The sequence below is a fragment of the Benincasa hispida genome, chromosome 4 (genome assembly GCF_027475165.1).
Source record: "Benincasa hispida cultivar pf3 chromosome 4, pf3_genome.v1.1, whole genome shotgun sequence".
Lineage (NCBI taxonomy): Eukaryota > Viridiplantae > Streptophyta > Magnoliopsida > Cucurbitales > Cucurbitaceae > Benincasa > Benincasa hispida.
In genome coordinates, this window is record NC_143481.1 from 7,621,466 (window position 1) to 7,634,734 (window position 13,269).

The 13,269-nt window shown below is 32.9% G+C and overlaps 1 protein-coding gene, 1 non-coding gene and 1 pseudogene across 3 annotated transcripts; 2 read left to right on the top strand and 1 right to left on the bottom strand.

Annotated features, from left to right (window-relative positions):
* Positions 1 to 7,717: 7,717 nt before the first annotated feature.
* LOC120075719 (26S proteasome non-ATPase regulatory subunit 14 homolog) lies at positions 7,718 to 11,356 on the top strand. The gene is made up of 6 exons (XM_039029348.2): positions 7,718 to 8,776; positions 9,060 to 9,237; positions 9,678 to 9,759; positions 10,332 to 10,508; positions 10,598 to 10,765; positions 10,853 to 11,356. Exons 1-6 carry the CDS (start codon positions 8,635 to 8,637, stop codon positions 11,042 to 11,044), a joined length of 939 nt encoding a protein of 312 aa, XP_038885276.1. The 5' UTR covers positions 7,718 to 8,634; the 3' UTR covers positions 11,045 to 11,356.
* On the top strand, positions 7,719 to 7,869 carry LOC120076939 (U4 spliceosomal RNA). The gene has a single exon (XR_005481684.1). It is a non-coding gene; the product is annotated as a U4 spliceosomal RNA (small nuclear RNA).
* Positions 11,357 to 11,452: 96 nt separating the features above from the next.
* On the bottom strand, positions 11,453 to 12,949 carry LOC120075718 (putative carboxylesterase 2 pseudogene; annotated as a pseudogene). Its single transcript, XR_016529140.1, has one exon. The product of XR_016529140.1 is annotated as a putative carboxylesterase 2 pseudogene (transcript).
* Between the last annotated feature and the right edge of the window lie 320 nt (positions 12,950 to 13,269).

Genomic DNA, 13,269 nt, shown 5'->3' on the forward strand with positions numbered 1-13,269 from the left:
TGTAGCGGTTCAACTCTAAACCATGGAAAGAGTAAAAAACTTCTAGTGAAGTACCCAAGAGGAGTTTGGAAAGTGGATGTAGGCCGGTTGTGTCGAACCACTATAAAATTATCGGTGACAATTTTTCTTCCCTCTTCTAATTTATTTTTTTGTAATTAATTTTGGTTATTATATTTCATTACAAGAAATTAATTGTAATTTTTAATTCTTGAAATCAATTGCTCGTATTTGTCTATTTAAATTGGTTGGATTGACTTTTACATATACTTTACCAATCCTATTATGAAAATTAAATTGGATGCTTGAAATTGTTAATGTTACCAATTTGTTAATTTTTTTATGTAAATCTATATGTATAAAATTATTAATTAAATTACTTATAAGCAAAAAGTTTGTTAATTTGCTTAATTAGACTCACCTTTGTAAAAAGTTTTCATTATTTTAAAGAAACCTTATTCACCGCTCTCTAGAGTTGCCATAACGATTCTACAATTGGTATCAGAGCTGGTTGCTCTCTTGTTTGTGATAAAATTTTACATAATTCATTTTAGATTGAAAGCTTAATTGTTAGAGCTATGATAATTTTAGAAGGTCAATGTGTTGATACATCTCCTTTCTTTAATGGTAAAAATTTTGATATTTGGAAAAAGAGAATGAAAACATTTTTGCTTGTTGTTGATTTTAATATCTTGTATGTTTGTTAACATAATTTGTCAAAATTAAAATTGTGTGATATTGCTCTCTTTTAATGCTTGAGCCATAAATATCATATGTAATGTTTTAGATAGTAAAGTATGTGATAAAATTGAATAATTTGATTATACATATGATATTTGAAATTGTTTTGACAATATATAGTGCATAAAATTATTCTTGTACTATTAATGATTTATTTGATGTGAAGGAGAATTATAATTCTCAAAAAGAAGGAAAAATCCATGATGTGGAAAAAGAAAAATGCAATGGATCCTCCTTGTGCGCAATGACCCATTCAAACAAAGATTTAAATTATGATAGTGATAAAAATGAGGTAAGTTACAAATCTCTTTCATATGATCGGTTATATGATGCTTTTGAAGATTGCAATATGATTTAGAAAAGATTAGTTCTAAATATGTGAAACTATCAAAGAAGTATAAGGCATTATCTATTGAGAATAAAGATTTGATAGATGAAAATACTTGCTTGAAAAATGGAGTTAATAATGTGTTGTTGCAAAATAAAGTTGATTTTTGTTGTGATGAGAAAAATGTTTTGAATCATAGAATTAAATGTCTTGAATATGAAAATGATGAACTCAAAATGAAAATTGATTCGAATGCTTTGAGGAATGAAAATGAGAAACTTAGATCTTTCTCTTTTGAATTAAGTGATGAAATAGCAAGTTTGCAAAATAGAATTGTTGAGTTAGAAACTAGTAATACTTCTTTAGAAATATATATATTGTCTCTTGTTGACAAAATTAAATTTATTCATGAGAAAAATTATCTTTTACATATGTTTAAGGAGAAAAAATTGCTTGCTAATAGAAAACTTGAAATTGCAAAAGTATCCATAAAGAAATTGACTATAGGTGCATAAAAATTAGATAAAAATATTGACTTGGATAAATCTTTGAATAATAAAAGGGATCAAGCCATGTGAAATTAAAACTCATCATCTACTTCTAAGAATATTATTTTTGTTAAGGCCACCTTGTCTATATCTCAAAATGTCTTATCCAATGTGCCTAATTTTATTGAAATTAAATTTGTGCTAAAGCATGAAATTGTTAGAATCATTCATAGAAAATCAAATTCTATACCTAAAAGTTCATGCTAGATCAAAATATACTCATAATGTGAAATTTGTGATAATCATGAAAAATCAAAGTTTGTGCCTAAACATTGCCTCACTAAATCTAAGTGTATGCATAGTGCTAAATTTGTTCTTAAACATGGAAATATTAGAAATGTGTATAGAAAATTAAATTTTGTGCCTATTTATCATTTTTGTGGAGTTAAAGGTCATATTACACCAAATTGTTGCAAATTGAAAAATGGCCTAAGAAAGAATTTCTTGAATAGAAATAAGGTGCAAAACCAAATAGTTAACAATAAATTCTTTTGTAATGTGATTTGTTATTCATGTGACAAAATTAGTCATAAATTCAATACTTGTTATTTGTAAAAAAACGAATGCTAGTAATTTTGGAACTAATTTGAAATGGATTCCAAAGTCATTGTTCATTAACAACAAAGGACCCAAGAAATGGATACCAAAATCTTTTGGTTGAACTTTCTTTATAGGTGTGATTTTAAGAAGCAATTGGTTGCTTGAACTTCAATTGGGGAATTGATTTTAAATGGAGAAACTAAAAAGTTTGCTTGAATCCAACAAAGGAAATTATCTAGCTATTTGGTAACTATTAATTCTTTTGAATTATTGAGATAATTATGCTTTTGGTACGTATATGAAAATTTGAATGGTTTTGAATGTTTGAATTTGAATTCTTGAATTTCAATATAATTTGATTTATATGCCATAAAAAATTATTGCATACTTATCTATATGGCATCTATCTTTATTGCTATTATTAGCTTTTTGGTCAATTAGATGTTTGCTCTATCCTTATGTTTTCTTGGAAAGTTTTGAGCAAAAAGATAACGAATTTGGAATATGATGTTTATCTTGTGATCGAAATTGATTAGAGTTTATTAAATGCCTTTTGAGCATGAGTTATGCATATTTTTTTTACTTTATGTTGAAAAGAATGTGTTTTGAGCATGTTATTTTGAAGAGCTGTTAAATTCTTTCACATAAAGGGAGCATTGAGGGAAACTGATTTCTATTCTTAATTCAGTTAAAGTTTTTTGTTCAAAATAGATATAAATTTATTTGTTATGATACCGTGTTTATATTTGATCGACAATGTCCTTTCTTTAGGCAACATTGAATTTGTTAGTGTTGATTTGCCATTTGGTGTCATTATTTATTTTTCAACAATTGGTGCTTATCATATAATATTTGATATTTTGGTATCTCAATTGTTTGAATTTTGCTTCAATGATTTTATCTCTTTAGTTTAAATTGATATTTCTTATTAGAAGGAAAGTGCTTGGTTTTAGGGGAAGTTATACTTTTATATATGAATTTCATGTTTGAATGGAATTGATTTTTCCATATTACTATATTGTTTTGTACCCTCTTATGCATATTATTGTTTATTCTTTTGGAGAGAGTTATTGTATTTGAAGTACTAAAAATATGATTTGAAAATTTATTTGATATTTCTACCACTCAAGTTGAATTATGTGCTAAATGTCTTTTTGTCTCTTATCAAGAGTGAATGTTTAATTGACTTCAAAAGTGGAAGAAAATTGTCTTAGAGTTTATATTATGCCTCTTGAATTTAGAATGTTGTTGCTTATTTTTAGAAGACATGTTAATAGGAAAAGAAAGATAAAATACGTCTTCATGTTCTAAAGAAAGCTTTCATATATATTTTTTTTTAATATTTTTCTTAATTACCATTTTATGATTGGTCCATTAGGGGGAGAAGTAATAAGGAAAATAAAAGCATACTATTAATGAAATATTTATTGTTTTTAAGTGAATTGAAATCATGTACTATTGTTATTCAAGTACATGTTTCATATCACACACCTCTTTGGATTTAATTTTTCTTGTGTTGTTTGTCATCATAAAAAAGGGGAGATTATTGGCTTTTTGGCCCTTAATCAAAAATTAATTAATTAATATTTTGATGATAACAAACCTGAACTTATTCACTCACAATTTCAGTGTTTTGAATGGTCTATTGTATAGAGCTCAGAATAAAGATTTCAACACAATTTGAATCATTCAAAATAGAGTTTAAACGAAGAAGATATGATCGAAACAAGAACGGAAAAATTCTAAGTTGATAACGCGACAAAATTTTTTCATTAAAATAGACCAATTAAAAGGTGCCACTAATAACTTTTACTGTGCTCAAAAGTTGGAACAATTAGGGGTCTTTAATGATAAAATCTCATCATTTTTTTAGAGAAAACACATGGAATTACTCGAACACTATCAAACTCATGCAAAATAATGTTTATTGCTAAAACACTGCGGCACTATCGCATGATATTACTGGATCTCAACAAGAGGCTAATGTATGATTAAGAAAAGTGTCGCAAGCAAAGTCTAACGCATGGGGCATGCGTTGGAGGGATTCAACGTAAGGAAGATTCATTGATTCAGGCTGTTTGTGTCAAATCACCATTTGCAAGCATGGGCACCTGCAGCGGGCGGCATCTGAAAAGCATCTGAGTGTCAGGCGGCTGACCAGGGTATGGAATTTAATACTGTCCATCATCAAGTTGGAGAAGACCGACGCCATAAATAGAAGAAATCCCACTAGATGAAAGAGTTCAAAGTTCCGAGTTCCTCCCAGTTTTTAGTCTCAGATTTAGCCTTAGTTTTTAGAATCTTTAGAGCTGTGCTGTGGTGCCGAGAAGAACAAGAGGGAAGAGAACCACCACCATTGTCGATCAAGGAGCGGAGGAAGCCGAGCTCGAGAGAGACACTTCTTCCAATTCTTCCACAAGTGGTTGTACACAACTAGAATTGAGCCAAAGAGGATAAGAGATTGTACTCTGCGACTTGACTCCTTCCATTTCATCTTACTTATCACTTTCATCTTTTCATTTGATTAAGTATTAGTTTTGTAAAGACAATCAGTTTCTTTATAAATTCACATATTTGATCTATCATACTTTGTCATTGTTTATTTCTTGTTTATGTTGGATGCATCTATACTTCATGCAAAATTCCATTTCGAACGCTTAAGCCAACTAAATCAATTGGTAAAAGCATCTTTAGCTTAAACTATTCGAGAGAATAAGTAAGCCAGCATCAAGTTAGAACGCCTAATACATCTAAAGATAGACGCACTGGTGTTTTATTGCATCTTGTGTTTGACGCATACATCCTAGAGATAGGTATTGTATGATATTCGCATTGAGAATTATCGAATAGAGTCTAACGTATAAATGGAGATAAACAAGTCATCTTATTCGCATCATATTCTTGTTTGTGTACATCCAACTTAGATCGACGCATATCACTTGCATCAAACTCCATTTTCATACGACCCATTATTCTCTACTCGACCCTTTTGTATCTTCTTGCACACACACATTAGCTTAGTATAAATAACTCATTTCTCCATACACTTAGGATATCTCTACAACAGTTACAACGCAAGGTCTGCGTTAGCTTTAATCTGAATCTCTGAGTTCGACCCTGGACTTACCAGGAACCTAAGTTGGATTTATACTTGTTGCACATCACTAACGCATCAACGCGTTACTAATGCATCATAAACGCATCAACGCATCATTCATATTTATACTTATTTTTCCAATTATTTTATACAATACACTCCTAAGCTCGAATCACGAAATCAACGAACAGCCACCTGTAGCAATGGAGGAGTGATATATGGTAGACTTTTTAATTTTTAGATTAGTCTTAAAAAGAAATGAATTTTAGTTCTAGACACATGGTGAGTTTTTTTTTTTTTCCTATTTGTGTCTAAATGCTAGTTTAGTTTAAATCTCAATCATTCAATTTTATTTTACCAACATTGAATGACCTAAATTGAATTGGTTTCACCTACCTATCTTTTTTTAAACTCTCCATCTTCTCTAAAAATTATGAAAACAATTACACATTTTTACAATCCTCAAAGTTACCATTGTTATTTTCTCCAAACTCTTAACTTTTATTCTTTTCATCTTATTCTTGAGAGATATTTATATATTGTGATGATTAATTTGTTGTGAGCTAAAACTTGTAAATCTACTTTTCAAGAGAGTTTTTCTCATCTTGTGCTTCATTTCCAAATTCATTGTAAGTCTTACTCTTGATCCCGAGAAAAGAGTGGTTGTAACGGTTTGATCCCCAATCGTGAAAAGAATCGAGTTTGTTCTTGCATCCGTAAAGGGAATGCGCCCGTAAAAGGAATGTGCGGTTTGACTCTAAGTTGTGGGAAGAGTAAAAAATTTCTAGTGAAGTACTCAAGAGGAGTTTAGAAAGTGGATATAGACCGGTGCCAAACCACTATAAAATTATCGGTATCAATTTTTCTTATCCCTCTTCTAATTTATTTTTTGTTTTAGTTATTATATTTGATTGCAAGAAATTATTTTCTATTTTTAATTCTTGAAATCGATGGCTCATATTTGTCTATTTAAATTGGTTGAATTGATTTTTATATATACTTTACCAATCCTATTGTGAAAATTAAATTGAGTGCTTAAATTATTAATGTTACCAATTTGCTAATTTTTTAAGTAAATGTATAGGTATAAAATTATTAACTAAATTACTTATTAATAAAAAGTTGGTTAATTTGCTTAATTCGAATTTGGGCCCACTTTCGTTAAAAAAATTATTATTTAAAAAAACTCTATTCATTCCTCTAAAATTGCTATATCGATCCTACATAATTTTATATATACTTTATCTCTTTAGTTAGAGATTTTTTAGATTGGTTAGAGTTATTCTAAGTTCCATTTTTGATCTGTTTATATTGTATTTGTAGCTCCTATACACTGCTGTATAATATGTCTGTGAGAAATACACTGTTAACATTTTGTATGTTTAATAATGATTTTTAATGATCAAAGTTTAGAATGTTCTCATTGACTTTGAAAAGTGACATGAGAATAAACTTATGGTTTTTCTTTGAGCTATTTAATAAATATTTTGACTATTTGAGTTTTCTATTTTTATGCTGTAATTTATAATTTAATTTATACATGGGTGAATTTTCATACAAATCAAATCGATTTTAAAGGGTAAAACTTACAAGGCATGTTTACAAGTAAATTTTAAATCTAACAGAGTAATTTCAATCAAACATGTAATAATAATAATTCAAATATATTCAGGTCTATACAATTGGGAAAAAAATCAAACATGGAAGTTCATAAATAATTTGGTTCTTATTATTATTAATGAATAATATCTATAAATAAATAAAACCGAGTTAAAAATATCACTTTAATTATTATACTTTGAGTTCTATTTTATTTTAGTTCTTATACCTTCAATTCTATAATTTTAGACCATGTGCTTTTAACAAATTTAAATTTAGTTCGTCGAGTCAATTTTTAATTGAAATTGGTTAAATAATTATAATAAATTTTCACATCCTCTACTAAAAAAACATCAATTTTATTATAGTTCTCCTCACTATTTAACTCTTTACCCCAAACACCTCCTATGTGAATAAATTCCCAAAATCAATAAAGATATGTTTGTGGATGCTAAAATATAAACAAAAAAACACATATGATTTTCACGTGACAACAAAAATAAATTTGTAATTTGAAAAATAGATGACATAGAAAACAAATAAAAATGGGTAACAACACCAAAATAATAAACATGGAAAATATTATTTAGTAACAACACCAAAATAATATAGATTAGTATTTTAAAAAAAAACATGGAAAATATTATTTAGTATTTATAACTACAATTATTCTTATTTTTGTTTAGTGATAGTTTTGTATTTGTGGGTTCAGTTATTTATCAATCATCACAAGATTCACATCACACGTGGCAAGTCCATTGGCGCTTGCATCTATTTGTTGTTGGGTATTGTCCCACATCGGAGAGCTTTGGACGTGAAGCTGATGCGGTTGAGTATAAAATGGAAGCTTAGGAGATGTGTAAAACTCATCTTTGCGCTTGGGGCAATGACGCAGCTAGTGAGGTTCTAACCGAGGCGCGTCTATTGCTGGTTGAAAACTATTTCCAAACCCCCTCTTAGGCCTGGGTTTGGCTCAGGCCTTCGAGAATTTCTGGAAGGGCTCCCTCCGGGGTAAAGCCCTACAATGTTTCAGTTCTAAGACTTTAACTAAACTATCTTCTAATATTTATGTAACCTATGCCATCTAGCTTAGTATCTTCTAATATTTATGTAACCTATGCCATCTAGCTTAGTATTTAGGTTTACTTGCATTTCTGCAGCTCTCTACCACGTCTTATTAACTGAAAGACACTGGGGTTACACCAGATGCTATTAAATTAAACAAGCAAAACTATATAAATAAAAGTCATGCAATTTTGGATTCAACAAGTATCATTTGAAATGTTGTCAATAACATATTTGGGAGCTTATGCTTTCAAATGAGGGGAATTTCGGATAAGATTTGAATATTTCTCTCTCTTTGATATTTTTCATGTCTTACAATTTAATTTCTGCTAAATTTAGGGTGAATTAAAATTAAATTATGTGCGAGGTAATTATTGAAATACATGGTTAAATTGAAGATTTAATTGGATGAAATTAAATTTTTATCGTGAATATTGATAAAAACAAATTGACCCTTTTAAGAAAAATTGAACAAATTAACTAGAGAAGTTTAGGAGTAAAAATGGATTATTTTTCAAAATAATAGTAGTAATAAATAAAAACGATTTACTAAAAAAAGAGAAAATAAAATAAAAATAAAATAAAAACGATTTAGAAAAAGAGAGAGAAAGAGAGAGAAAAAGAGCCACCGTATTCTTATCTTGCAGCAAAAGAAACTCTTGGTTACTTAACTGATCGCCGGTGATAGATTTCGGAACTTAAGATCGAGTCATAGGGGAATGTCAGGGATGGAACGCCTTCAGAGAATGTTCGCCGGTGCCGGTGGTGCGTTGGGACATCCTCCTCCGGATTCTCCCACCTTAGATTCTTCCGAGCAGGTCTATATCTCCTCCCTCGCGCTTCTCAAGATGCTGAAGCACGGTAATTCATTCTACAAGTTCTTTGTTCAACTTCATTCTTCGATTTCCAACTTCTAATCTTTAATTCCCTGCTTGATTTTTGGATTCCGTGGATTATTCTTTCTAAATTGTCTCCAGTAATCGTCTGAGTTGTAAACCCTAAATCTGATGGGGGGGTTTTAATTTTCGGATCTTGTTACTGTTTTGCAATGTACCATTTCCATAATTTTAGTTTATTTTGTTGTGGTGTTTGATGAATTCGTAATCGCGTAGCTGTCTCATCCTTGATTGGGTTTAACTTTTAGGAAGAGCTGGAGTTCCCATGGAGGTGATGGGTTTGATGCTGGGAGAGTTTGTTGACGAGTACACGGTTCGTGTTGTTGACGTCTTTGCTATGCCCCAAAGTGGTACTGGTGTTAGTGTTGAAGCCGTCGATCATGTTTTTCAGACTAACATGCTCGATATGCTTAAACAGACTGGACGGTATTTCTTCTCTCGGTGTTGATCTCTTTAATTGTTATGCTTTGATTACCTTAGTTAACTCGGTTCATTTCAGCATACGTGCTGGCTTGTTAGACCAGGAAACGTTTATTCTAGTACCCAGTTCTTGTTATACAGAAAATTCACTTTCTTCGCTATAACCCATTGGACAGTCTCAGTCGCTTGCCTTTCAAACTTCATTAAACCCAGATTTTGGTTTTCTTCCTGTTTTTGGGGATTGATCCTTTTCTCATGAATCGTAATTGTTCATCTCTAAGAAGGCCCGTTTGATTTTGACTCTGGAAATGCTATATCTTTCTCAAGATAGAGAACGGATCCGTTTTTAAGTTTAATCTTTTTTGTGAAGTTCTTGCGTGGTATATTTATTAAGTCCAAACTATCCTTTGTTGTTCAGATAGTTCAACTGATTTATTTGTTCACAGGCCTGAGATGGTCGTGGGTTGGTATCATTCTCATCCAGGTTTTGGGTGTTGGCTATCTGGTGTTGATATTAATACACAACAGGTTTGTATTTTATATCTACACCTTATCTATCAATCAGGCATCTAAACTTAATGCCAAATGCATAGTTGGCTATCTAATATGCATTACCGCTGTCACATAGCGCTTATGCTTCACTGTTATTGAAGACACTGTTGGTAGCTTTTTGTGATGTGGTAGATTGTTGTATTAATTCCAACCAATACGATGATATTATTAATAGATATTTGTGGAGGATTGAGCTAGCTACCATTATACTTTTAGGTAGGTCAATTATTTTAGTTATTAGTATTGAGAATTATAAGCTACATCTCTTTAGAACTTCAATGAAGTTCTTCTGCATTTATCATAAGTCATAGATTCTGATGGTGTTTCAGAGAAAGAGAATTTTTATTGATATACCCAAAACCCTGTGAAATGGAATGTCATGTTGTGAACTTCTGTGAAAGATTAGTGATTGGATCAGTCCCCTGAAGAGATTATTTTAATTTCTTTAAAAGGATATTTTTCTGACTAGCAGTCTGTATAATAGTATTCACTAACACATTTTTTTTCTTCTTAAAACGAGGCATGATTTAACATACATTGCTTTGCAGAGTTTTGAGGCTCTGAATCAGAGAGCTGTTGCTGTGGTCGTGGATCCAATCCAGAGTGTGAAGGGGAAGGTGGTGATTGATGCTTTTCGTCTAATTAACCCACAGACTATGATGCTTGGGCAGGAACCACGCCAAACAACTTCCAATCTCGGTCATCTCAACAAACCATCTATTCAAGTGGGTTATAAGTAACTAAATTACCTCTAGATTTTTCTGAGTTATCTTACAGTTCATCTTATTCATCCACCATCATCGATAACTTTCAGGCATTAATCCATGGGTTGAACCGGCATTATTACTCGATTGCTATAAACTACAGGAAGAATGAGCTCGAGGAGAAGATGTTGCTTAACCTTCACAAGAAGAAATGGACTGATGGTCTAACACTTCGCCGGTTTGACACCCATTCAAAAACCAACGAGCAGACCATTCAAGTAAGCTATATCCTTTGAACTGAAAGTTAGCTAATCCAGTAGAATGCTGATTGATATATTTTGTGATTTCTCTTTTGTGGCGAGCAGGAAATGCTAAACCTGGCTATCAAGTACAACAAAGCAGTCCAAGAGGAAGATGAGTTGCCCCCTGAAAAGCTCGCAATAGCAAATGTGGGCAGACAAGATGCAAAGAAACACCTTGAAGAACATGTCTCCAACCTTATGTCCTCAAACATCATCCAAACATTAGGAACAATGCTTGACACGGTAGTGTTTTAAAGCTCCACACTGTTTGAGCTTAATGTTTCATCATTATTTCCTGCAACTAGAGGTGCTCCGTTTAAATACCATCCAATGAAAAGCTACACGTCCATTACGATCTAATTGGGATGTCAGATTCTTCAACAGCTATTGGTTTTGTTCTATTCTTGTAATTCCTCTTTTTAGTTTATAGAAACAGAGAAGATGGTAAAATGCACCTCTGTGTTTTGCACACTCTAAATATGTCTCGTGTACCCTTCCTTCCCCAAAAATGAAGACTTGATTGACGGTGATTTTATTGGCTCTATATGAAATTATATCTTTCTTTCATCTTAGACTTTCTCACTTATTTAGTTTTCGTTCTTATGCTTTTCACTTATTACTTGTTTAGATTCCTGTTGTTAAGGGGACTGGAAGTATCAAATGTGGTCTCTGAACTCTGAACTCTGCATAACTTTAACCAAAATTACAAATTCAATTCCTTAGAAAAATGGCCTTAGAATTTGAAGACCAGACCAAAGTCAGACTCAAAACAGCAGAGAAGGGGGCATGTCTCTGTTGAAGAAATCCCCCAGCCTTTGGATCAAATCCTTAGCCTTCTGACCTTCCAAATCGTTCAAATGGAACAAATGATCCTCATCCTCTGTTTCCTCAATCTCCGCCACCCCCAACCACCCACTGCTCCCCAACGCCTCAAAGTAAAGCCTTCCTCTGTCTCTCAGGACGTCCTTCTCCGCCACACAAACCAGCACCCTCCCACTCCCCAACCCTGCCAGCCTCGCTGCTCCTTCCGCCACTGGATTCACCCATGGATCATCGTTCTCCGGTCTCACTGGACAAATAAACCCCCACAGCTGATCAAATAACCTGGCCTTCACTGGATTACCAGCTTCCTTACCAATCCTCACACTGCCCCAGAAATATGGATGCTCCAAAGCAACCCCAATAAGCTCCAAGTTCACCCCACAATCAGGATCTCCGGCCACCATTGCCAGGTTGTGGGCAATGTTGGCACCGGCACTAGCTCCGACCAAAAACACCCTTCTGAAATCTACATGTTCGTTCAACCAAATCTCAGGTCCTTTCTCATCACGGTGTGAAATGACCCATTGAAGGGCAGCCCATGAGTCTTCATAGGCTGCGGGAATGGGATGCTCTGGTGCCTTCCTGTAGTTTACGGAAACTGCCACGACTCTGGCTTCGGCAGTGAGCGCATTGAGGTAGTTGTGGTACTTGGCCGTGAAAGGGGATTGGGTGCAGAAGCAACCGCCATGGAAATAGACTACGAGGGGAAGGCGTTGAGTCGAGCGAGTGAGGATTGGGAGGAAGAGTCTGGCGGAGATGCCAAATTCCGGGAGTATCATTACGTCTTTGGACGTGACTCCAGTGAGAGGATCCGTTCCTGGCGGGACGAAATCGGTGCCAACGAGTCGCTCAATTCGTCCATTCTTGTACACACGAAGAAGTGGGAGTAACTCGAAGGCTACTTCTGGTTTGCCGGATTCCATGGAAGGACACCAGAGCCTGGCAAATTGCTTATTCAGTCCAAAGAGAGGGTCTATTCTTCTGATTTATGGATTGGAATCGTGAGGAATGTGTGGGCTTCGTTGGTCTATCTAGTTAGCTCCATTATTTATGGTCATGATAAGCATTTGGAGATGAAGCCACCAACCATGAAAGCATAGGTTATAGTTGGTCTATTTACAATATGTCAAGTGGGGTAATTAAATCTCCAACTTCGAAGTGGATAGTACAAAATTTAAGTTATAGGCTTTTCTTTCTTTTTTGATAAAGCTTAAGTTGATCTTTTAATTAAACAGAATATTAGTTGCCATTAGCAAATATTAACAAATGATGCAAAATAAGTGTTGTAATTGTACAACGTTGTGTTTTGAATAAATATGAGTAGCCAACGTAAGTATAATTTGACTTACATAAGTTTGTAATACTACTATCAATCTCGAGGTCTGAGATTCGATCTCTCTGCATCATATTGTCAAAATAAAATTATCTATTTGAATAAAACTCAGTAGATAAAACTTCAATTAATTGATGGTTCAATCTTTTCTCTTGCTAAATAAATATATAAATAAGTTTATAGGGGATTTTGTACGGATGACCTCCTTTCAATAGCACTTTTGATCGTTAACCTCCCTCCCCCCAACAAAAATATGTTTTATAACCTTCTATTGACATCATATGGGTTTTTCCGCATTCAAGATGACCTCATGTTCGGATTGACA